Source organism: Lytechinus variegatus, chromosome 10 (assembly GCF_018143015.1).
Source record: "Lytechinus variegatus isolate NC3 chromosome 10, Lvar_3.0, whole genome shotgun sequence".
Taxonomy (NCBI): domain Eukaryota; kingdom Metazoa; phylum Echinodermata; class Echinoidea; order Temnopleuroida; family Toxopneustidae; genus Lytechinus; species Lytechinus variegatus.
The window spans coordinates 28,369,086-28,393,359 of record NC_054749.1 but is presented as its reverse complement, the minus strand read 5'-3'; the positions used below and the strand labels follow the sequence as shown (position 1 = coordinate 28,393,359).

Sequence of the window (24,274 nt, the reverse complement as noted above, 5' to 3'; positions counted from 1 at the left end):
ACAATCCAATAAAATGTTTTGGAGTAAGCTAGTGGAAAGTGATAAGAATCTCGTTTTTGAAATATCATCAAATAGTAGAAATTACGAGCTAGGTATTAAACAAAGGTGAATCATGTTTCTGTGTTGTTTTTCGCATACACTTATGAAAAATAAAGACGTGCAACCATGTCAATACCAATATTACATATAATACTGTGAGCGTTGTATCCCTCACGAAGATGTGAGGTTTGCATTAAAAATTTGTAGAACACTTGGAAATAAACTTTGTTGGAACTGCAATGCATTACCTCTGTCTCTTTTATTATATAATATATGTAAATACATGTTTCAACATTTTTCAAAATGAAATTATCCATGTATGATTTACATCTAACTTAGAATACAAGTATGTTTTCATGTAATCATTATGTTTATTGTCATGAAATGCAGAAAACTGATAGTACTTGTACTTTGTCACTGACATGTGGAAATAAAATCAATTCAAACTGTGTACTGCATCAAGTACAATGTTATTCTGCATAGACTAATGAACGCAGAACAGACAAATATAATGTTAATAATGAATTCAATTATTATTATGTCCGTTTTATATCAACAATTGAGGTCAGTGAACTTCTTACAGTGATAAATTATTTTACATGCTTCCAAATATTCTGGTTACTATTTGAATAAAATGATTGAATAATCCCTTAAACCTCTCTATATCTCCTGCTGCCATTATTTCTCCTTCTCTTTTACACCCCCCCCTACATTGACAATATCATTTATCAGTTTTGTTTCAAATTTTCTTATGATGTAGTATTTTTAACCATTCATGTATTGACTCAGACAAACTGAAATGAAACTGCTACCTGTATTGCATTGTGGCTTTTCGTATTTATTCCATATATCCATAATATATCGATAATATAACGATTCAAGGTAGTGTATTTAAAGCTCTTGAAAATAAATGGATTAAAAATATCTTTTTCTTTTGTTTTGTATTTTTCTAATCCACTAAGACAAAATTTACAAAATTGGTGAAAATTTTTCTGCGATTGATGTACAATTAATCACGAAAATCAAACTTATGATTAATTGCTAACCTTTGTATCACGGGACCCTGATCACTAATTTAGTCCATCGACACACGCTAAACATACTTTAAAAGAATTTCATTAAAATATAACCTCAAAATAAGTGAGGAATAACCCCATTTGATAGAACACATTCCAACTGCTATAAAACATATTGATGTCTAATTACATATCAGGGTTATGATTGAATTGTTCACAATGGAAATTATTTTGGTCAAAATATAAAGATGTACGCTGCAAACACAAAACATATAAGATGCACTAATATATCAGTCCATTAGTGAATGTGCATTGAAAAGTCCCAAATATTAAATTTTGGATATCAATTAATAATTCTTTACCTTCTTTAATGGCTGTTTGTCCAATTACAATAATACATTCAAATGACCTTTTTCATCCATATCAAAATCAGCCAGACCTCTGTGAGCTTTTATCATCAAACCTGTGATTTATGGTAACATTTCAAAAGCATGTTTATCTTATATCAATAATCATACACTCAATTATAATAACAGAAATCATTCACTACATGTACAATATAACCAAGTGAACATTACTGACTTTATATGCTGTTAGTATAATGCAAGAATTGAAGAATATCAGTTAACCTCTCTTTACAGATAAAATTTTAGGATAATTTATTTTCTGTATTAATACTTACATCAAAGGGTATAGTTTAAGAGTAGCTATTCATAACAAACAAGTTGATGAGAGACCATACACAATATTGGTCAGTTTGATTCCCTTTTAACTACTATCTCGTGAACGACATCCCTAGATTCTCCTGGACCCCGTCTTACAAAGTGTTACGGTTGATCCAATCAATCGTAACTATATGGAATCCAACAGTGTCATATTATTTTACAGGAAATTTGCAAAATGTCCTTTGTAAACAAAGGAGAACACACCAAGTTGTCAAGAAGCAAAGGAGAACACACCAAGTTGTCAAGAAGCAAATGAATTTAGGGATATACATTCATAACTAGAAAACTTTTGAACATGCATTTGATATGTTGACTTTGCTGGCTTTCCACAGTTGCGATTGATCGGATCAATCACAACTCATCGTAAGATGGGCCCCTAGTGTTTCAACAAAGAATAAATTCCTGGTCATTTTAATCAGTCAAATCACTCTTTTACAAGCAGGGAAATCCCTCTTATCAGGTTCAATTTGTTCCACCAGGCCCCAGAAGGGTGCATTGCGCTCTTTGACAGGTAAATTTTGCTGCATTCACATGTTTGCTGACAACGATCTGAATTCTGGGAATATAGGTTTTCAACTGAAGATTGCAATCAAAACAATAATCTGATTCAGCACCCGAGGTCGTTCATAAAGTCATTCGTATTTCATAAATAGCTTTATGAAACACCACGTTGACATCATTCTAATCTAAATGACCTCTTGAAGTAAGTGCTTGAGAAGCCTTGCCTCATACGTGACCGTGTTCTTTCCTTCATGTAGAGGGTCTTCCTCAAGGGGCTGCTCAACAATTGCCACTACATCTCTTCCATACACTGGTTAAATGAAAAATATAAAAGAAACAAGAAATTTTTCATTTAAAATTGATTCTTCAATGCAAAACATAAACAGATTAATCTCAGCATTGGTTCATGAATATGCAGCATATATAAGATAAAGGACATAAAACAAAGAAGTAATTCAATCCGCATGATAATTACACATTACTGGTAAATGTAAAGTTCTGTTACCAGGGCAACACAGTTCCCAACACATGGCCAAACCAATGTGTGAACCAAATTTCATGAGGATTGGTTGAAAACTGATGAAGTAGTTCGAACCGCAAGACCTAATTTTCGCCAAATGCTATGTTATTAACATGGCGACGCGATTTCCGACACATGGAAAAATATGTTTAGCAAATCTTTAGCAGAAGACCAAAGTGTGAGCCAAATTTCATAAAAATTGATTCAAAACTGAGGAAGTAGTTCAACCTGCAAGATTTGCAACGGACTGACCTCTTGACCAACCAGAAGCTGATTCTTATATACCCCTTTCGATCTTCGTTTGGCGGGGTCAATAAAACCAAATGAACTTGGCGCAGTCAAAATATTAGCTTCTGCCAATGTCAGCTCTGAAAGAAATTACACTTAACTTCTAAAATATTACAAAATTTCATGATCCAATAAGATCAGTCTCGTAATTATGCCTTCATGAACACAAAGCCAAGTTATAATTTATTTATTTTTGGAATGGGAATGTTCTTACCTTCACAGTGCTCCAGGAAGTGAATACATTCCTCGATGACAGCATCCCTCAACATGATCATATGCTTGGCCATGTTCTCTAGGAGACTCAGGAAACAACGCTTGGCATAGAACCAGGTGTCTGTACCCAACTGCAAAAGAAAGTAGATAGATAGTACAAATAATTAAGGAAATATCCTTCATCTTTAATACAGTATCTCACTAGGAGAGTACTTTTCATGTGGCTTTTTTTAATCTCACCATAACAAAAAAAAGATATGCCTTGATGTCAGACCTCAGTACATTTTTGGCCTCTCAAGATTTTTGATGAAATTATTTAACAAGTACAAGCTTGATCCTATTAGCTGTTCGTGAAATAGTAGGTCAATGTGGAATCAAGCTTACACCAATTTTTATACCAAGAAAGATTTAAATTACAAATTTTGATGTTTCGGATATTTTCAATGAGTAAATGTCACATTGCACAGCCAAGCTATGGCTGTGGACCGACTAGAGCTCTAAAAACCATAAAAATAAAAGCTATCATAGTAGATGTCTCTCTATAGAGAAAACCTTTCTTAAGTGGCAACAAACATGTATCCCATTTGAAAGGAATATGTGTTAAAGAACATGTCTGTACTGCCACCTATCAATAGTTGCTAAGTTTCCTTGGGTGGCCTCGATAGAGAAGTTTTTGATTGTCTCAAAGATGTCTTGCTTCCCTACCTTCTTCTGGTAAGGTTCCAAGCTCTTCATAACCCTTGAGATGCCAAACTCATAGTTTCCCTTGGCACAGTACAGGGTTCCTATCACAAGGTTTACGATACAAAGATGGTAGATCTTCTTATCAGGTTCATCATAAGCTATCTGCTCTTCCTCTTTCTCTATCTTTCTCATCAGCTCTTCAGCCTGTAAGAGAGTAAGCAAAAGGTTGTAATGGTCAGTCATACCTGCCAATCATGAAAACCCAACAGGGATGCCATTTAGAATTCATTTTTTTTTAAATTCTGAAAATAAACTGGAAGTTACCAATTTCATACACAAAAAGTGCTTTCTATGACTGGAAATAAGTCTGAAAATTCTGAATTCACACTTGAGTCTGAAAAGTGGCATCCCTAACCCAAGTAAGCGGGACACATGGGAAGGCAGCGGCTGAAAATTGAGATATTGCAGGGTTTTCTATACACTAGTACAGACAGATCAATTCTGTTTTAGAAAGAAAGAGATACAATTTTATGGTTGAAGCAGCTCTCATTTTACCAAAAAATTTCATGGATAAGAATGTTCTTCATTCAAAATACTACCAGGAAACCTTAAACAAAATCCAATGTATTTCACATAGTCAACAGAAAGTATGCTCACTAGTATTTCATTTTGCAATCAATAACACATTTGCAGATAAGATTTGATTGTTAAGAGTTTATTAAATGAAACACCCTCTGCTACAGAGGGGAAGTTTTCCCTAATAGGGCAATAACAAATACATGTATAACAAAAAAATAATTGCACACGGGATGGGAGAACCAAATATTTGCTTTAGTGTTCCTTGAATAGAGAAAGCATTTTGATTTCATAATAGTCTTGCTGAGTTAGGGTAACATTAAAGCAGTTTTGAGTACCATACTCGAGTGACATAAAGATCTGCACTCAATTGCAAACAACTCTGATTGGTTCAAGGTGAAAGTGATACACAACATATTGATGCAACAGCAATCTTGATTGGCCAGTGTCATTATGCAATTGATTACAAACCATCTAAGTGTTACAGGGCTGTTTCTTGATAAACAATCATTTTTTTGTGTGTGCACCATTCCTTATTTGGAAAGAGAGTTTTGTGGTTCAGAACTCTAACCAGAAAGATAAACAAAAAGTCCTTTTCAGGACTAAGCTACATGGTGTAACGGCAAAACTCTCTATTCAGTCTTAAGCCCCAGTCACATATAAACACGGATCCTCACGGATCAACACGGCAATACCGGCATGATCCGGGGAGGTCCGGGATAGTTTTGCCCCGGATGACTGTAAACACGGCATCAACACGGCAGCTTCACACGGATCTACACGGACCATGCCGGCAGAGCACGTCGTCAACACGGACCAACGCGTCAGCAACACGGACCAACCCGTCAGCTACACGGACCAACACGTCAGCAACACGGACCAACACGTCAGCGACAAGGACCAACACGGACCAACACGTCAGCTACACGGACCAACACGTCAGCTACACGGACCAACACGTCAGCTACACGGACCAACACGTCAGCTACACGGACCAACACGTCAGCAACACGGACCAACACGTCAGCTACAAGGACCAACACGTCAGCTACACGGACCAACACGTCAGCTCAAGGACCAACACGGCAGCTATATTGACCAGCACGGCAAATGAAAATCTGTTCATAACAATGAGCTGATATCTAATTATTTATTTATTTATCTATTTGTTCATTTTTTTCTCATCCTTGTCGCAAAATTATCATGTTGTGTTTAAAAATATATCAAAACTTCCTTAACCAGTAAAAACGCAGTTTTTTTTATACAACACAGTTTACTGTTTTAACAGTAGTTGTTAAATGTTAAGTACTTTAAATCTTGAACGACAAATGTAATTTCGATTTGATTTGATATCACTTCATTGAAATCACAATAAAGGAAAGAAATTTACAAAGTCTATACAAAACATAATAACAATTAAGATAGGCCCATGTTATGACGCATATTACTGTCGATGCAGGGCAGTAGTATAAAACTTAATGTACAATTTCGATGTAACAGGTGCATAACATATAACATATACATATTAAAAAAAATTAAAATGAAATGTGAAATAATAATAACAGACAAAGTAGTGGGTAAATATTAGGAAAAAAAGAGAAAAAAAATATTCATACATGCACTAAGTTTACAAATATTAGGTTGGGGCCAATCTCCAAAGCGTAAGAAAATATCCTGAATCATTTAATCATCCACTTGAATAAATTAAGCATGTTTGTGTCAACTGTTTAATAACTACTGAAAAGTTCATAAAGTAAATAGCGCTGTAATGATTTTGATGGGCAAAAAAAGAACACGGACTGCCAAGGATACTCCAGGCAGCCACACGGACCTACACGGCAGCTACACGGACCTACACGGACCATCCCGGATGGCTTTGCCAACACGGCAGTCCACGGATGACGCCGGATGTTTTTGACAGTCAAAAACTGCCGTGTTGGCCTCCCGGACGTTCAAGGACCAACACGGACCACCCCGGACCTCCAAGGATGCCCAAGGCGCCAACACGGATCTCTCCCCGGACCACCCCGGATCAGATCCGGGATGGTCCGGGGTGGTCCGGGCTCTATATGTGACTGGGGCTTTACCACCATGCAAACCTTCAAAGGTCACATAATTCCTTATTCAAGTAGTAAAAATCAAATATCTGAGAAAAGCAACAGACTTACAGGATGCTGCAAGAAAATGTTTCCAATCAAATTCAAATTACTGTTGGAATTTTACAATTGAGAGAATAATTAGAGCTCCAGCAAATCAGTTTACACTTCTTGTTGAAAAATGCAGATGAGTAATCAGTCACAAATTTGCAATTAGTTTCAAGATATGATAGGTTTGAGGACCCCAAATAGATTTGCAATCGATCATGAGTTTCCTGCAACACCCGACTAGACATTGTTAAAACTAACCTCTTCATTTGTTGTGTTCATGATGTAGGAGACACAGATGTTGGCGAGAACAATTGCACTCACACTCAATATCTAAAACAATGAAAGAAAATGCACATATCAATGACAGACAAAAAAAACAAGAGCATCATTGTATATAATAGTAAACCATATGTACAGTTGTGCTCAAAAGTTAGTGAATCCCACCACAAAAAGCAATGCCTTCATGCCGAGTGTTGAATGTGGACAACAACACTGCAATGTCTAGTGAGTCCAGAGAAAGAAACTTTATCGAATGTAATATCTAATCACCACTTTTCATTATGAAATATCTCAAACATGGCAGAACTTTAAATATGCTCATTTTCGGATGGGGTTCATTAACTTTGGAATACCACTGTTTGTACATCCTGATAGATGCATTACAAAATGTTGCCCATACAAAGGACATTCCATTTTTAATTTCATTTTATTGATTCATACCTCTGGCTGCTCAATAGATTTCCCTCTTCTTTGAATGTCAACCCCCCCCCCTAAAATAGTTCTATGAAATGAACATTTATATATTATTGATTTTTTCTACATCATAATAAAAAATCACAATAGTCAAACAAAATCCGGGCCATACATGAATGACAAGTTACATTTACCAGTGTAACTTAACGTATCTATGAATGTTCAGTTCTTTTATATATATATATATATATATATATATGTAACACTTCTTTATTTGTAATTTTTCTGTAATTATTCGCTATGGTTTAAATGAGAAATAAATGGAATGAAATTTGAATTGCTCGGAGCAAAGCTGTTGTAAACTTCCTAAACTTTGATACTGATGTCATAAATTATGAGACAGGTCCCGAAAATGAAAATCTTTGCATTGTTCGGTGTTCAAGGTCCTTTCATCGAAAACAAATCACACAAAACAAATACTCTCATGCTACTGCTATTACATGTACTTCATTTGCTGACTCAAGCCAGCCTTCTCTCATCTTCTCAAGCCTTGCCTACTCTTTAACTTTCCACTCCTGGTTTGCAGTCTTTTTAAGGACTACACTCATTTCGAAAAAAGAATACTCTACTTCGAAACCTCTACTCTCTTGCCTTTCCATTTCATATCCATTTCTATCCACTCTTATCTCAGTCCCTTCTGGACTTTACACATGGTGTATACGGTAAACCACTTCTGATAAATACTCACATTGTCGTAGTTCTTCTTGACGATTGGCTCGTAGAATCCAATGGCCTCCTTGTACTTGCCTTGCATGAAGAGAACATGGGAGACATTGAGCTTCCAGATCTCGTGCTCATTGCAGAACTCCACAGACTTGCGGAAGATCTTCTCCACCTGAGTGTAGTTCTCCATATCCCAGTAGATCTTAGCTTGCTGCATTAGAACAGGGATGTATCTGACAGGAAGAGATGAAATAGTTTAGTTCTTGAGTAGGGTCGTCACCAGGCACTTTTTAATGGTGGAAATTCTACTGCCTAACACCTTGCAAAAAGGGTTCAGGGGCACTCTAAGTCTGGTTGGTTTTTAGGACTAAACATCGGAAATAACACTTTCATCACAGTCTTTTCAGTGGGGAAATCAGTAACAGACACCCGGTGCAAGATTGCTCAAGCAATGGTTGTAAAGTTTGAGTGATGGAAGGTTGCAACCGCCACCGACTACCGAAGTGAAACATTTTTTCAAGAGTTATGGAGGGTTCCAACTGGAACCAAACACCATAGTGAAACACTTTACAAGATTGAAAAACTATACAATGAGGGACGATGCAAGTTACAAAAAATATACAAATCTAGGACACTTAATTGCTCTGTGGAGAAAATGCAGATTAAACTAAATAAATGTAAAAAACCTTTCACTATCCTTGATTTGTCTTTAGATGAATGGAGGTGAGAGCAATTAAAGCTTAATGAATCTTAATTGTTTTCAAATTCATTACAAAAATTACTTGTCTTTTGTAATCCAATATTTTTTCTTTAGTGTCCCATAAATTGCAAAGTAGTATTACCATGATCGCTACCAAGCTAGAAAACGCATTGAAAAACTACCTACCTCTCCAACCCTTCATCATACTCTATGACAGTCTTCTTGACGGAATCATCATCCCTGACCTGGCGAGATTCCTGAACCTGTTTGGTGAGCTTACGCAGCTGTTCGGTGTGTTTCGTCGCCATCTCGTCCAGCTTGCGATACGCCTCTTCCTTGGATGTTTGCATGGTGATGACAGCGTCCAGGAAATCATAGAGGTATTGAGTGAGGTATTTGAAGGTCAGATGAGCGTTCTCGGCTAGTACATCAGCAGCCAGGTCATAGTACTGCATGAATGGAGAAAGTCAAGAAAAATAACAATATATAATTACAGTAATGATAGCATGCTTTTATACAGTGCCTATAAATACATCACTTAATGAATAAATTCTAACAATACATGTGAAGAATTACAAACACATCCTTTTATTTCTGTCATTTTATTCAATGAAATGTGGTAAAAATGGATTCTGAAGTGTACAACTCTTTTGTTCTTTTCATGGTTTACTGTTTGCATGACATTTGCTCGGGGCTCAAATTTACTGTTGACTTTCAACATTCCTAAAACATCTCTGATTGAATTTTATATGCAATAGTTATCTCTATAGGAAAAGATTTTGTATAAATCATAATTGCCTATTAAAGTCAACATTAGGTGGAATAGTAAAATTGATTCACAATAAATAGTGTGTGTGTGTGGTATATAAAAGTCTTGAAGTATATTCCACAAGCCACCATATCAAACTACAACAGTTCACTGCAACTGTTGTTTGAAATTCTGTGTTCAATCATTGAGTCACAAGATGTAGAATCATCAGTTTGTGCATTTTGTGTCTGATACATCTTATAAAATTTCACTTTTTTGACAAGTATGGATAGTGTAAGGTTACACGACAATTGCTGCGATAGAAAACCTGAACATAAAGCCAAACATAAAACCGATCCTCCAAACCTAAATAAACCCTAATGCGTATCTTTACATTATTCTGAACCACTAATTCTATTACAATCCTAACTCTAACCCTATGCCCTATGCATACAGTATGTCGTGTCATCGAGTGTAGAGCAAAGTTTAAATTACTTGTCAGCGCTTGAACAAGTTTCATCCATCAGATATTGAATTATGAAAAAATTGAATGAATTTATTACCTCATATTTCACATAAAGTAGAAGCAAGTTGCCAAATGTCTCCGGTGGGAATGGATTTTGCTGAAGAAGGAATTGAAGTTTTTCAAATCCTTGTGTTGGTTGAGCTTCCATGTTCATGAGGGCCTGGTTGTGTAAGGTTACAGGGTCAAGCTCCTATTTTGAGGGAAAAAATAGTAATACAATACATATTGGATCAACTTTGTGTTCATCTTGGAAGTAAGTAGATTTAGGCATTATTTGCAGCTATTGTCCTTTTTAATGACCCTTTTAATGAATAAAATGAAAATGGCAAACAGGAAAAGAAATATATTTCAGATTGGATGAAGAGTTCAAATTGATTCCCATCCTGAATAAAATTGGATGAATTTCAGATGACGTACACTTTATTCATCTCGCATATTATGGCATTTGTTAAGATCAGAAGACGTACATGTGAATGAGCTCCAGAGTCTTGTGATATACTCAATTAGAAACAGCTTGTTCTCACTGCTAAATGGTGTGCACGAAGGCAATCCACTTGCACAATCACAGGTCATGTTTTAACTGAAAGGAGACTGCACTCTGCTGAAGCAATCTCTTCCAGGGTGGCCTTATTACCAGAATCCAATTCTAAGAAGTCAAACCCCCTTAGAGCTAAATAATCATACAAAACTCCAAAATGATCATGGGCAATTGATTTAGAATATACCTTCAATGTTGCAAGATACACCCAGTGAGCTCTACAGGAGAAAGCGCAGAGTAGTTTTTTTTTAAACAGATCTCAGTATCAGTGATGTGCCAAAAATAGATTGTTAAGACACACTAATAGTCATATGGGGAGCATTACATGAAGCTTAATAGTCAGTGACTTTTATTGACAATTGTTATAAGCTACAGAAATCCATGCATCTGTTTGGCTCAGAACAAATTAGTCACTGAAAATCACCTACTATTTGCTTCATGAAACAATCTATAGATGGAACAATATCAACTGCATTTAAAATAACTTTAAAGAGTGCTATTGTCATGATAAATACCTCTTCTGCTCTCGGCGGCATATCTGTCAGTGCTTCTTGGGATGCATCCACTGTAAATGAAGCAATAAATCATTAAAAACAGGAGTCTAACATCAACTGAAAATGATCGTAGATCACTTTATCATTTTGATCGTCACCATAAGTCTAACTGTGGGATTCCAATACATACCGAGCGTAACATAGAACAATCTTGCAGCGTACAGAAAGAGGTGAACATTCTTCATTTTTGGAGTAGTTTCCAACTAAATAAAAACAATCTCATGCAAATATGGAAAATAGATTCCATTAACTGAATATAAAAGATGTAAAATTTGAAATTTCAGCAACCCTTTGAGAGGTTTTTCCCCCTAGGTAGATGGTTGTCAAAATAGGAAAACATCTCCGATTTTAACATTCGTTTGAACAGCATTTAAATGTTTTGACTCAGCCCTAGTATGATGATTATTTGACTTTTTAAAACATGTTTTTCAGCAGGCTGTATTATACTTGTGGATGTGAAATACTTAGGACATGCACTTTGCAGCTCACTGTCTATATGCAGACGTTACACGACAACATGTAACAGAGCCTTTCCAAGAAATAGTCTGATAAGTATACTCACGGTTCTTAAGTTGGTACTCTATAGCAGCCTTGAGATTGAAAGCTTCTATGAGAGCAGTCTCGTGTAGGACCAGGGTGTTGCCAACACTACGCACATCAATGCCTTCAGTGGTCATTCCCACACTTAACTCTGTACCAATGAACAAATCAAACAAAATCCATTTCATTGAAAGGGATACGTTGACTTACTAAATGCTTGAAATAATGAATTTTCATGTTGTCTCATCATCATGTTCAGATAGATGAAAAAAAAATTAAGGACAGTAAAAATTTCAAAGCAAATATTTTAAACATTATGGCCCGTATTCTAAAGTCCGGTTTAACTTAAACTCAGGTTTAAAGTTGTGGTTTATGTATTGACAGCTAATTGTTACATAATCACTAACAGTAGAGACATACTTTCAGCTCATTCGGCTCTCAAATCATTCATAATTGTGTAGGAAGTATAAATAGATGTCTTCACCATCAATGAATACGGAAAGAGCACAGTAAACATAAGATACAACTTAATAAAAATGTTGATACTTTTGGCTTCCCATACTTAAACCACAACATTAAACCTGAGTTTAAGTTAAACCCGACTTCAGAATGTGGGCCTATTATTTTTAACTTAAAAGGCTGCTTATAAACAGTTCCTGAGGTAACCTAAATGGAGGGGAATAGGAATGGAGGTAAGGGGATGGGTCAGAAATATAAAGGTATAAAAATGCTGATTATTAGATAGATTTTTACTTTTCCATAATATGCTTTGTTTGCAAAACACATGTCTTACACAATTATCTAATTTCTTTATCTTTCCCGAGCTTTTTAAACATTTCCCTTACCTGGATGTTCTCGTATACCACGTTCAATGATCTCTGCAATGTTACGGAGAGCTGGGGCATACTGCTTCATACTGTAGTAACATAAGGCAATGTTGTATGCCAAATCTGGTTATCAAGAAACAAAAGGGGGAAAAATAATCATTATATCCATTCATGTATATTCACAGGGGCAAAGCCAATGGCACCAGAAAAGTGTAAGTATAGTGATGATGATTAAAATATTACCCCCCCCCTATAAAAATATTCTGACCAGCTCAGTGTGAAAATAAGTTGAATAAAAAAAGAGCAAAAAGAGAAACAAATTCATAATGGTTGGGCAGCAATCTATAAAAGATCAGCATGGTGGACATTTTCTTTAATAATTACTTAAGCATATAGTTACATATTATTTAGTGCATTATTACTGGTTGAACAGGTACACATAGTTGATCCACAGTTGAATCACCTATGCTGGCTGTTTCATGAAGGTTAGCTAATCAAATAGTTTTTAGAATCTACATTACATTCGCTTGTAAAAATAGCCATTGAAATGTCATTGATAGTCACGGGATGTAATAAACCCGTGAAAACAGCTTTCATTGCATCAAGAAAGGTGCACACTTCAAAAAGGTCAATAAGTCATCAAACCATTGATAATATACTATTTTTTGCATAATGTTTACATGTACATAAGAAAGGTACATGTACTACGCATATTGTCTAGACCTCTTTACTTTGATACCTTCTTAAATTACATCTTAATAGGAAAAAGAAGAATTTTGTTCAGATAACTTGTAACACATGACCTAATACGACCTTTGACCTTAACTAGCACCATCACAGATTCCCTCAGTCCACTAATATATCTCTATGCAATCTTAGTGCAATCTTAATACAATCAGAGCTTGGCAAGTCCAAGCTTTTTACATTGGTGACATCCCTGAAATTAGTCAACCAAAATAACTGCAAGATCAATTCACCAAATTCCTTTATGAATCAAAGAAGGAAGAAAGCATTCCCAGGTAGAGAAATAAATATCTTATAGTATGTAACCACATCAGGGGCAACTTTCACATAGAACTTATCATAATGTATTTTTGCCACTATGGTGACTAGCCTTCATTCTGATTGGCTGCTGAGCCCTTTTATCATGGTGATGTCTTTGTGAAACAGACCCCTGTTAAATGATCCACTCAAGTAACTACCAAGTGTATAATGAAAAGGATGCAAAGAAGTTTAAGTCATTAAAGAACTTACCAATACTCTCTATCCAATTAAAAATGAAAGAAGTTAAAGATTAAACACTTGATAAAAACAAAATCAATCTTATCAAAATATAGGATACGGTAATACCAAAACCTTGCAGTTTCACATATTTTAATGTAGGCATGAACACAGATTTTCTTTGCTTGAAAAAGATACATACATACATGTAAAACTGAGAAAAGCAAATATTCTACAAAGTCCTGCAATTCTGGTGCAACCTGGCCATTTCATGACATTAAATATCACCATCACATTAACAATTTGTCTAATATCTACTTGGTCTAATACATTTTAATCTACATGTACATGATAAAACAAACAGTTAATCACATCGTTTGGTAAAATACAAATTATTAGGAAAGTGCAAATATGAACATTTGGGCATAACACTAAAGTTGAATTACACTATGAGCAAGGATGTCACTGAGAATGGATTAAAAAGTCTGAAAATCATCTATAAATAATTATACGTTTGCTGCATGGAAAAGTTGCAAAGTTCTCTATGGAAAAAGTCTCAATTCAGACTTCAGTCTGAAAAGTGGAATCCCAGTGGGTATTTGACTAAAACAAGTGAAGTGTAGACCAAATGACAATGAGACAATATTGATAGTAGGCTGAATGGGTTTAGACCATGTAGTATTAGACCAACTGAAAGTAGACCAACTGCTTGTAAAGCATCTCTGGACCAATAAAAGCCGATGCGATAAACTCACCAGCTCTATAACCAAGTATCTGCATGGCTGCGGTGAACTTCTGACATGCTTGCTCGTAGCGACCTTCTTTGAAGAGTAGACATCCAAGGTTGACCTCTGTGTCGGGGTCATCGCTGGGACACTGCTCAACAAGACTCTGATGTCACCAAGAAAACAAATGCATGTGAAATATAGTTAACTACAGCTAAACCAATATCTAAACAAGTATAGGTCTACCTATCAATACTTAACAGTAAATACAACATAGATGTAATGTAAAGGAATTTAAATAATGTAATGTACGGTAGCCTATTAAATGAGGCAGTAGTTAACTTTTCAATTATAAATCTTGACTGAAATGATTTTCTGTTGGTGATGCTCAAAGAGACCCAGTTTATCTTTGGCTATATAGGTTTAGGTACATATAATTCACTGCCATATATAACAGTTACCATTACCTACAGTCCTTCTAAAAAGTTAGTGAGTGTATTCTTGATGGGAAAAGAACTGACATCTGACTGGAATGCTATGTTTATTTGCTAATTTCTCAGCAATGTCACAATTTCTTCCAGAATCCTTTGGCACACATTTTTATTCATACATGCAGACCCTTAAGTAAACATTCTATTGGATTGTGTAATAACTCAATTTGAAATTGTTACCATTGCTTCATTTAAGTTATCATGAACTATACCTTAGCTCCTGGCAGATCTTCTTCTCCATACTTTATAGCAGCTTGTAGCTTGGTGATCTGGTCAAATCAAAGGAATACAATCCAAGATAAAAATATAAATAACAAAAACACAAATTTACAAGAAAAAAAAAAGGAATCACTTCAGAAAGTATTTAAAAAGAGTATAATTTAATCACATTTTCTGTAGCTCTAGAATAAAATATCACTTGCAAATTTCAATAGAAATTCACTTCTGCATCATAACAACCATGTTAGTTTTGACAGCACAGATGAAAAGGATTTTTTTTTTTGGGGGGGGGAGGTAGGAAATAATTTTTTCAAAACTCCTCACAAAAGTAATCTCTAAAAGTTTGATATACATGTATATTCTTTTAAGTTAGAATTATGGTAGGAAAATTAATTGTAACAATTAGCTGACGAGACATGACATTTGCTCTGGGCTTAATTTTGTCCATGATATAACAGGGTAAGGGTTAGGGTTGCAATAGTGCTTTATGTTAGGTGTAGGGTTATGTTCAGGGTAGGGTATAGGCCTAGTGTTAAACCCAGGGTTGAAGGTGGTCGTCCGATTAGTGTGTGGAAGTTAGAGCGGAGCAACTGTCACCAGAGCAAATATCATGGAACCATTACAAGAAAATATTTGCAATCAATTGTAAGTTTGAGATGCATATTTCAGATGCAAATTCATAAGCGATATATTAACTTTAACTAAATCAAATCAATTGATACTTGTTTATGCATGCAAGTAATAGACAATCCATTGTGAATTTGCAATGACTCTTGATTTCTTGTGGGACCTAAAATTGATATGTGATCAATTGCAAATTTCTTGGGATCATTTGAGCTTTTTTTTTTGCAACACACAGTTATTCCCTAAAATCACCTTAGGCTGGTACTCCTGGTTTTCTACTTGAAACGTGGCCTTCATGGCCTCCGGATAGGCACAGGCATGGTAGAGGGCCTGGGCGTAGTACAGCCGGTAGTTATCAACCTCAGGAAAAAACTGACTCAGCTGCTCATAACACTCAGCTGCATTGGCATAGTCTTGGACATGAAAATAGCAATAGCCCAGCAGAGACAGAGCTGCACGGGACTGCAAACAAAGAATGACAAAATTGAGGATAAGTTTCATAGTTTTTTCCATTTCCTTATAAGCATTGTCTTTGAGGCACAGTTATGTCAGTAAATACTATGTGAACCAAAAAGTAAAACTGATTGTCCTTTGTACAGATCAAGGAATAATTTTCCTGATATTGCGTAGCAATTTGCTCCACATTTTTTCATACTGTCCTATGTAAAAAAAAAAAAAAAAATAAATATATATATATATATATGTATATGCAAAACATTACACTTTTTGTGTAGCACACTTTGTTTTACATAGGACAGTAAATAGCTTTCAGTTGAGAGCAGGAGCTGTAAAAACAACCAGAAGGGGAGGAGCCCCCTTTATTTTCCAAATCCGTGTATAAAAACTAAAAATTGGCCGTATGATTGTGATTTTTGCATTGTCAGCCTCCCCTTTCAAACCTATTCTGTGGCCACTGGAGAGTTTTTATCTTTTAACAAAAAGAAAACAATGTGAATCATATCAAATTTGTTAAGCAACATTATTCCCTGCAGATAATATATTTATAATAACTACAATGTATTCTAGGTGAGATTGGAATGAATAATTCTTAGTTACTTGGACCTTGGGCATACATGCATAGGCGGATCCAGCTTTTGGCGAAAGGGGGGGCGCACTGCCGAGCGGCGCACATATTTTTGCACTTCACCGGCGCCATAAAAGAAAATGTTGAAAAAGAAAAAGGGGTAATGCCTGACCCTGTCAAATCACGCACACGCACACACACACACATGCATATATATATATATATATGACTCATATCATATAGATATACATGACTCATGAGATAGAGACACATATTTCACCGACAAATTAATGCGAGCGCGAAGCGCGAGCTGAAATTTTTAAAGTATACTGACCTGAAAACAGGAAAAAGGTGCCTGTTTAGGACTGTTTGTAGTAACTCATGAGGAGGATACATATCTCACTACACAGATAATGCGAGTGCCGAGGGCGAGCTGAAATTTACTTATATTCTGACCAGAAAGCTTGATATTCTAAGCATTCTTGGTACCAATGATTAAGATGGGTATCTAAAAAAAATGCGAGCGCGAAGCGCGAGCTTAAAATTTTGATATTTCGATCTGAAAACATTACAGTTTAATGTACGTTTTAATTAAGAACAAGATTATATCCAACAAAAGATTATTGCAAATCGAAGCGGGAGTTCTTTTGAGGTTCAGAACTAAAAACGGGACATTCTATTCACCTATTTAATCATGAAAAGTATGGGGTTTTGCTACAGAAATGATGCGAGCGCGAAGCGCGAGCTGAAAATTTTTATGTTCCAATCTGATAATTTGAGCACGATTTTTAATAAAGAACGAGTTGTGTAGCTCAATCTCGTTTGCTGATTTCTGTGTAACATTACCATCTTATTGTTTTTGCACATGCGGAATTATTGGGGGAGGGCAAAACGATCATTCTTGACCGCGGCGCCGATCTAGATTTGGTTAGCAATAGGCCCTTCTTCATTATTCTACCGGCGCTTATTTATTGAAATCAGGGGACGCTGATCATTCTTGACCGGCGCCGATTTAAATTTAGGTGGCGCCGGTTAAGACAAAGGCAGCGCCGATTTGTCTTGACCGGCGCCGATTTAAACAAGTAGTACTGATTATTTTTACCGACGTTACGTAAGATTCAGGCAGCGGCAATCCATAATCGACTGGCGCCGATCTAGAACCAGGAGGCGCCGATTATTCTTGACTGGCGCCGATTTTTAACCAGGTGGTGCTGATTATTCTTGACCAGCCCCGATTTAGATATAGGTGGCGCTGATTATCCTTGATCGGCGCCGGTTAAGAACTCAGGCAGCGCCGATTTTTCTTTACCGGCGCCGATTTATAACCAGATGACGCCGATTGTTCTTGTCCAGCGTCGATTTAGATTTAGGTGGCTCTAATTATCCTTGATCGGCGCCGGTTAAGACTCTGGCAGTGCCGATTTTTATTGACTGGCGCCGATTTATAACTAAATAGCGCTGATTATTCTTGTCCGGCGCCGATTTAGATTAAGGTGGCGCTGATTATTCTTGATTGGCGCCAGAAAAAAATAAGGAAGATGATATGATTACGCTTTGCTGGGGATAGTCTTTCCTTTACTGTTGCTAATGTTATATCAGTGTATAATTTTTTTTAAGCAGCGCCTTTTCCCTTTCTTTCCTTTATTTTTAATTTTTCAAGCGGCGCCTTTTCTTTCTTTTACTTTTTTTTATTTTCTTTATTTTGAGCGGCGCCTTCGGCGCCGCTCAAATATTAGGGGGGGCGCGCGCACCCTGCGCACCCCCCCTGGATCCGCCGGTATACATGTGTAAATATCAAACTGAACAAACCTCCGAGATGGGAAGGGGGGAGGTAGGAGGAACAAACAAAAGGGGAATTTCTAAATAGAAAGGGAAAGAGACAAAGAAAGATGGAAAGGAACTAGGAAAATAAGAGGCAGAGGTAAGGTAAAAGAATAAGAACAGGGAATAGGAATGGACAAAAGGAAACAAAGATTTTTTTTTGAAAGAAAATTAAAGTATAAGATGAATGGAGAAGAAAATTGATAAGCAAAAAGATGAAAAGTGAACATAATAAGGAGAAAGGGGAATAGAATATAAGTGGAAGATGAAAAGGGATGAAGAAAAATAAAAGGATAAATTCTTACCCTTGGATGATTCTGTAATTCCTGAGAGAGGATGTGGATAGCATCTATATACTTCCCTTCTTTTATCTGAAAAGATATTAATCAAAATATATCGACTAAAGTTCTAAAGTTGGGTTTTACTTAGACCATGGGTTCATTACCATCCTGCCTGTGGGGAACCTACTGGTACATGTAAGACTATGGTATGACAGTGCTGTACACAGCACACAATTAAAAAAAACATTAAAATATCACTTTTGTGACCAAAAATACTAATTTCCATACAGTTGCAATTTATTTTTCACTAGTAACTTGGGAGTAATTTTTGTATTCACCAGAGCGCTCGAAAACTTGAAGTTTGGGCATGTTTTTTGTGTATCAGCAGTAGAGGCGCACGGCCAATATGGGAGACTCTCTCCAATAGGGGAGACAATCTCCCACATTGGAGACTTGCTTTGCAAAAGGACAAAAGAAACAACACCAACAAAAGCATGATTTTTTCCACCCAAAATTTTGTCTCACTGAGGTCAGAAGCCCATTTGTTTTGTGTGTGATTGACAACAAAAATCCTTATCAAAACAAAATTAGACGGTGAATTTTTAAAGTAGATGGTGAAAAGGTGTCATTTTTCATGAGGAATCTGCTTATCACATTTTTATTTGCCGCCAAGGTAATCCTTTTGCCGCAGATGTAAACAAAGGAAATTGGTCTCCAAAACTGGAGACTGTCTCTGAAATTGGATACCCAAATTCTTCACAAAAGTCTCTGATATTGGAGATAATCTCCCACGTTGGAGACAGTCTCCAATATTGGCCGTGCGCCTCTACTGATCAGTATGCCCTCTATTGGTGGAAAACAATATGGCAAGACAATTGTCATTTTTCAATCTCTATCTTTAATTAAGAAAAAATAATTTAACAAATTAAATTTATTTAACCAAGTTACTTATATGATGAATAGCTGTAATGGAAACTGACAGCGTCAAAAAAATCAAGAATTTTTCCCAAAGAAAAAGAGAAAATAAGCCAAACACTGCCTAAAACTTCAGAAAGAGCACTGTAGGAGTGTAGACTGGACATTCGCAGCAAGTCTTTTAGCAGAAGAGTGATTGATTGGAATATAGCCTCCCTGAAACTGAAAGTCTTGCCAACAACAGAATCATTTAGGCCCTAGATAAATATTGGTGGGATCATCGCTTTGATCTACCATGACTCCCACTCCATGTGTACAGAAATTAAATTCATCAGACTAAAATAGTAAGCCATTATAGGCCTGGCCCTAGACTAGTCTAGATTGAGTGAGTGACCGGGATTCCGGGAATACAGGCCACCGCCTTCTTCCTGTACCAGATGATGATGATTAGATCTAACAAGCATCATCAATCAGCAGCAGCATCATCAGCATGCGCATGATCAGTGAGTGACTCGAGTCTTGACCCCACTCATTCAATGAACAGGACCCTTTTGACTTTGTCTTTAGTTTAGGGCGGCTATTAATGCAGCGGTGCCCGAGCTGCGCTCAATCCCGCCGACCCGGGGCAGCTCGACAGCGACCTTCTCAACTCAACTTTCTCGCGTAGACTCTACCGAAGTCAGCTGTCGTGCTCTTCACTCCAGACTACACATTTGCAGTTCTTACCATCGTATATACTGTTGCTGTATACTCTCCATCTTTTATGTTTTGTGCTGCCATCTTCACAAAGAATGCGCAATGTTATTTTCCCTTTTAAAATGAAAGAAACGACAAAATTCGATAGCAGACGTCGCACGGTAACAGCGTTCTTTCACCAAGACGACGACGGAGATATGGAGGAATTTTTAAACTGCGCATGCGTCAGAAGTAAAGATAGAGGGCGTTTCTAATTCTCAGTTCTTATGCTAAAGTGTCTTAGATTTAGACTGAAATAGGAAACAAATATACATTTTTTTTGTTTATTTCTTTGATGTACAATGGCTTGAAGTATTACTTGGTGATATAGACAATATAAAACACAATGCTCTATTAAACCATGTAAAATGTGAAAAGGCAAAGAGAAAGGATACAATTGACTTGGGAGCTCAAAAAGGAAAAGGATTAGGAAAAGTTTAAAGGGATGGTCCATGCCGAAAGTATTTACAGTTTAATAAATAGAGTAAATTCACTGAGCAAAATGCCAAAAATTTCATCAAATCGGATAACAAATAACAAAGTTATTGAATTTTACGTTTAGCAATATTTTGTGAAAACAGTCGTCATGAATATTCATTAGGTTGGCTGATGATGTCACATCTCCACTTGTTCTTTAGTGTTTTGTCTTTTTTATATGAAAATAGGTTTGTTCATTTTTTTTCCTCCAAGAACTAAAAAAAAATTGGATGGACAACTGATTTAGTGTCTTAAATATTTATTGCTGCAACTTATTTCATTATAAGGAAGACATATTCATACAAGTATGAAATTATGAAAAAAAATATGATTTTATTTCATGTAATAAAATAAGAAAACGGAAAGTGGACATGTGACATCACGTTCGTTTTTATGCGCCACTCCAAGGCGCGGGGGGATCGGAAAGTTGTTTTGAGTGTTCACCCCCCAAAAAAATCATAATAATGATAATAAAACAAAATAAAAAAATAAACAAACAAATGAATAAGTAAATAAACAAACAAATAAATAAATAAATAAATTAAAATAAAATGATCAAATAAATTAATGTATGAATATATAAATATATATACTAGTAAACAAATAGACAAAAACAAAGCATCGCACCGTAAAAAGCATTACTTCGCAATAAAGCCCACACATAAATTGTATGTTTGTTTGTTTTTAGTTGTAAGATACACAGGCTAAAACTGGGATTTTTTCAGTTATACATTTCGTTGCTTCTACAATGCAATTTTTTAATTTTCCACACCAGTAAGGGCCTATATGCATTTTGATTTTTACTAACATGTTTTTGGAAATTCTTCCATCGAACATTAGTCATCACACAGTAAAAACGCTGATATATACAAGTTACAACATGCTGTTTACTACATAAGCCTTACAATAGTTGTTAAATGTGTTAAACAAGACTGATTAAAGTCTTACACAACAAAGTTTATGTTTTTGATATCTGATTCTCAATGAATTGATTGTTTAAGCTGTTTAGAAACTACTGTAAAGTAAACAGTGCAGTGTCAAATTACTGTGCATAACCCAAACATTCCTTGAAATAATTTTAGTAAGTGCATGATGTGTTGAAGAATGGACAAAATTAATTTAATCCATGACGCAATAATTGGGTTGACACTCTTTCGGTCTCTCTCAATATTGTAAAATATGCAGTGGCGTAGCTAGGATTTTTTTCCTGGGGGGGGGGGGCACTGGGGGATCCTTGCTTTTTCAGGGGGGCACCATTTTTTCTGATGTGTGTGTATGTGTCACAACGGGGCGGATTCGACTTTCCGGGGGCCCGAAATTATCTTCATTTATATTTTCCCTGATCAGTGACTTCTTAGTCTTATTCTTATACATAAACATGAAATAATCTAATAAGCCCTATAAAAAGTGCGAGCGCGAAGCGCGAGCGATTTTTTTTTTACTTTCATGTATTTTGTCCAGAAATTTAATATTCTGGGCAATGTTATGTGTGATCCTGAACAAGATTCTTATGTAACTAGGTGGTTACTGCGAACGCCAAGCTCGAGCAGAAATTTTAATCAACTGTTCTAGCATCATCGAAAAGGGACCTATGAAGACGGTTTATATTTCAATAATGCTAGCGCGAAGCGCGAGCAAATTTTTTTGGCATTCCGACCTAAGAAATGGTCATTCTAAGCACTTTTTGTATTAATAAATGGGATAGGTATATAACTAAACAATTGATGCGAGCGCGAAGCGCGAGAGGAAGAAAATTGAGATTTTAGACCTAAAAGCGGGACACTCTATTCATATTTTGTAAATCATAAATAGGTTATAGTTATGGGTAGATGTGAAACTTGATAATTTATCGCGCACGTTTTAAATTTAGACCTAGAATCTGGGCATTGTGAATACATTTGATTAATGGAACATTATGGAATACACGTAGACAATAGGAACTTGGCAAATCAAACGATTTGACCACGCAGCGTGAGCTTAAAATGCTGATGTAGACCATAAAACGGGCATATTACAAAGCACTTAATTTTGTAAATTAAAAATAATGAAAGCTCGATGTCCGAGCTAAAATATGTTTTGTATATTGACTTCAAAACTTGCTCCATGTATCAGCCTATTAGCAAGATATGACTCTCTCATCGAACAGGCAATTCTGGCGCGAAGCGCAAGCAAAAATTTTATATAGCAGCATGAAAGATTTGGTTTTGTTTTGCAAGTCTTCCCCTCACTTTATTTCATTCACTCGTCTTCCTCCTTATATTTTCCTCTCCTTTTTGCTTTTTCCTTTGTCTTCCTTCTTCTTTTCATTTTTTCTTTTCTTCTTTCTCCCTTTTTGCCTTTTTTTTCTCTGCCAATTTTTTCAGGGGGGCACCTGGGGGGAAACACCAAATCTCAGGAGGGGGAGCACGTGCCCCCAGGCCCCCCGTAGCTACGCCACTGAAAATATGAAATAAAAAAATAAGAAATGAAAAATAAAACAACCACCCTGTCCAGTGGCGTAGACAGGTCCTTAGACCTGGGGGGGATGATCCCTAGCTGGGTCATACTTTATATATATATATATATATATATATATATATATATATATATATATATATATATATACATATATATATATATATATATATATATATATATATATATATATATATATATATATATATACATATATGTATATATATATATATATATATATATATATACTTACAATATATATATTACAATATATACAATTATATATACTTACAATTACTTATATATATATATATATATATATATAATTAATATATAAATATAAAGAATGAAGGAGATAACGTACTCGATAAAAACAAAATATCATGGGCCAAAGCAGACGAGTTAAAGATAACAAAATAACACGATCTGCCTCATGGATTATCTCGTGTGTCTTTTAATCACTTTGCTTTCAGCAATAAACAGGGCATCCAGTAATAAACAAACTTCCTTGCACATTTTTCATGGCAGTAATCTTTTGTTTGATTAATGACAATGAGTAAAGATGATCATAAGAGAAATGTCATTTGTCGGATGTCTAGTTATCATCTTGGTCATGACAGTCCTGCTAAACATGATCTAGAATAACTAGTATTCCTTATTTTACTCTTTTAAAAGTAGCGATATTGTTAATGATCAAACGAATGAATCAACAACTAAAGGAATAAACAG

The 24,274-nt window shown here is 35.8% G+C and overlaps 1 protein-coding gene across 2 annotated transcripts; it reads right to left on the bottom strand.

Annotated features, from left to right (window-relative positions):
* Positions 1–865: 865 nt before the first annotated feature.
* LOC121422347 (tetratricopeptide repeat protein 30A-like) lies at positions 866–20,783 on the bottom strand. Of its 2 annotated transcripts, XM_041617335.1 has the most exons (16): positions 20,606–20,783; positions 18,989–19,054; positions 16,091–16,300; positions 15,208–15,264; positions 14,535–14,670; positions 13,813–13,821; positions 12,577–12,681; positions 11,754–11,882; positions 11,153–11,202; positions 10,137–10,289; positions 9,012–9,274; positions 8,151–8,358; positions 6,968–7,039; positions 4,008–4,190; positions 3,304–3,433; positions 866–2,591 (listed from the first exon to the last, which is right to left on the bottom strand). In XM_041617335.1, exons 1-16 carry the CDS (start codon positions 20,657–20,659, stop codon positions 2,467–2,469), a joined length of 1,950 nt encoding a protein of 649 aa, XP_041473269.1. In that variant the 5' UTR covers positions 20,660–20,783; the 3' UTR covers positions 866–2,466. The 2 variants fall into 2 exon arrangements, with proteins under 2 accessions (XP_041473269.1, XP_041473270.1); XM_041617336.1 differs by lacking the exon at positions 13,813–13,821.
* Positions 20,784–24,274: the final 3,491 nt, after the last annotated feature.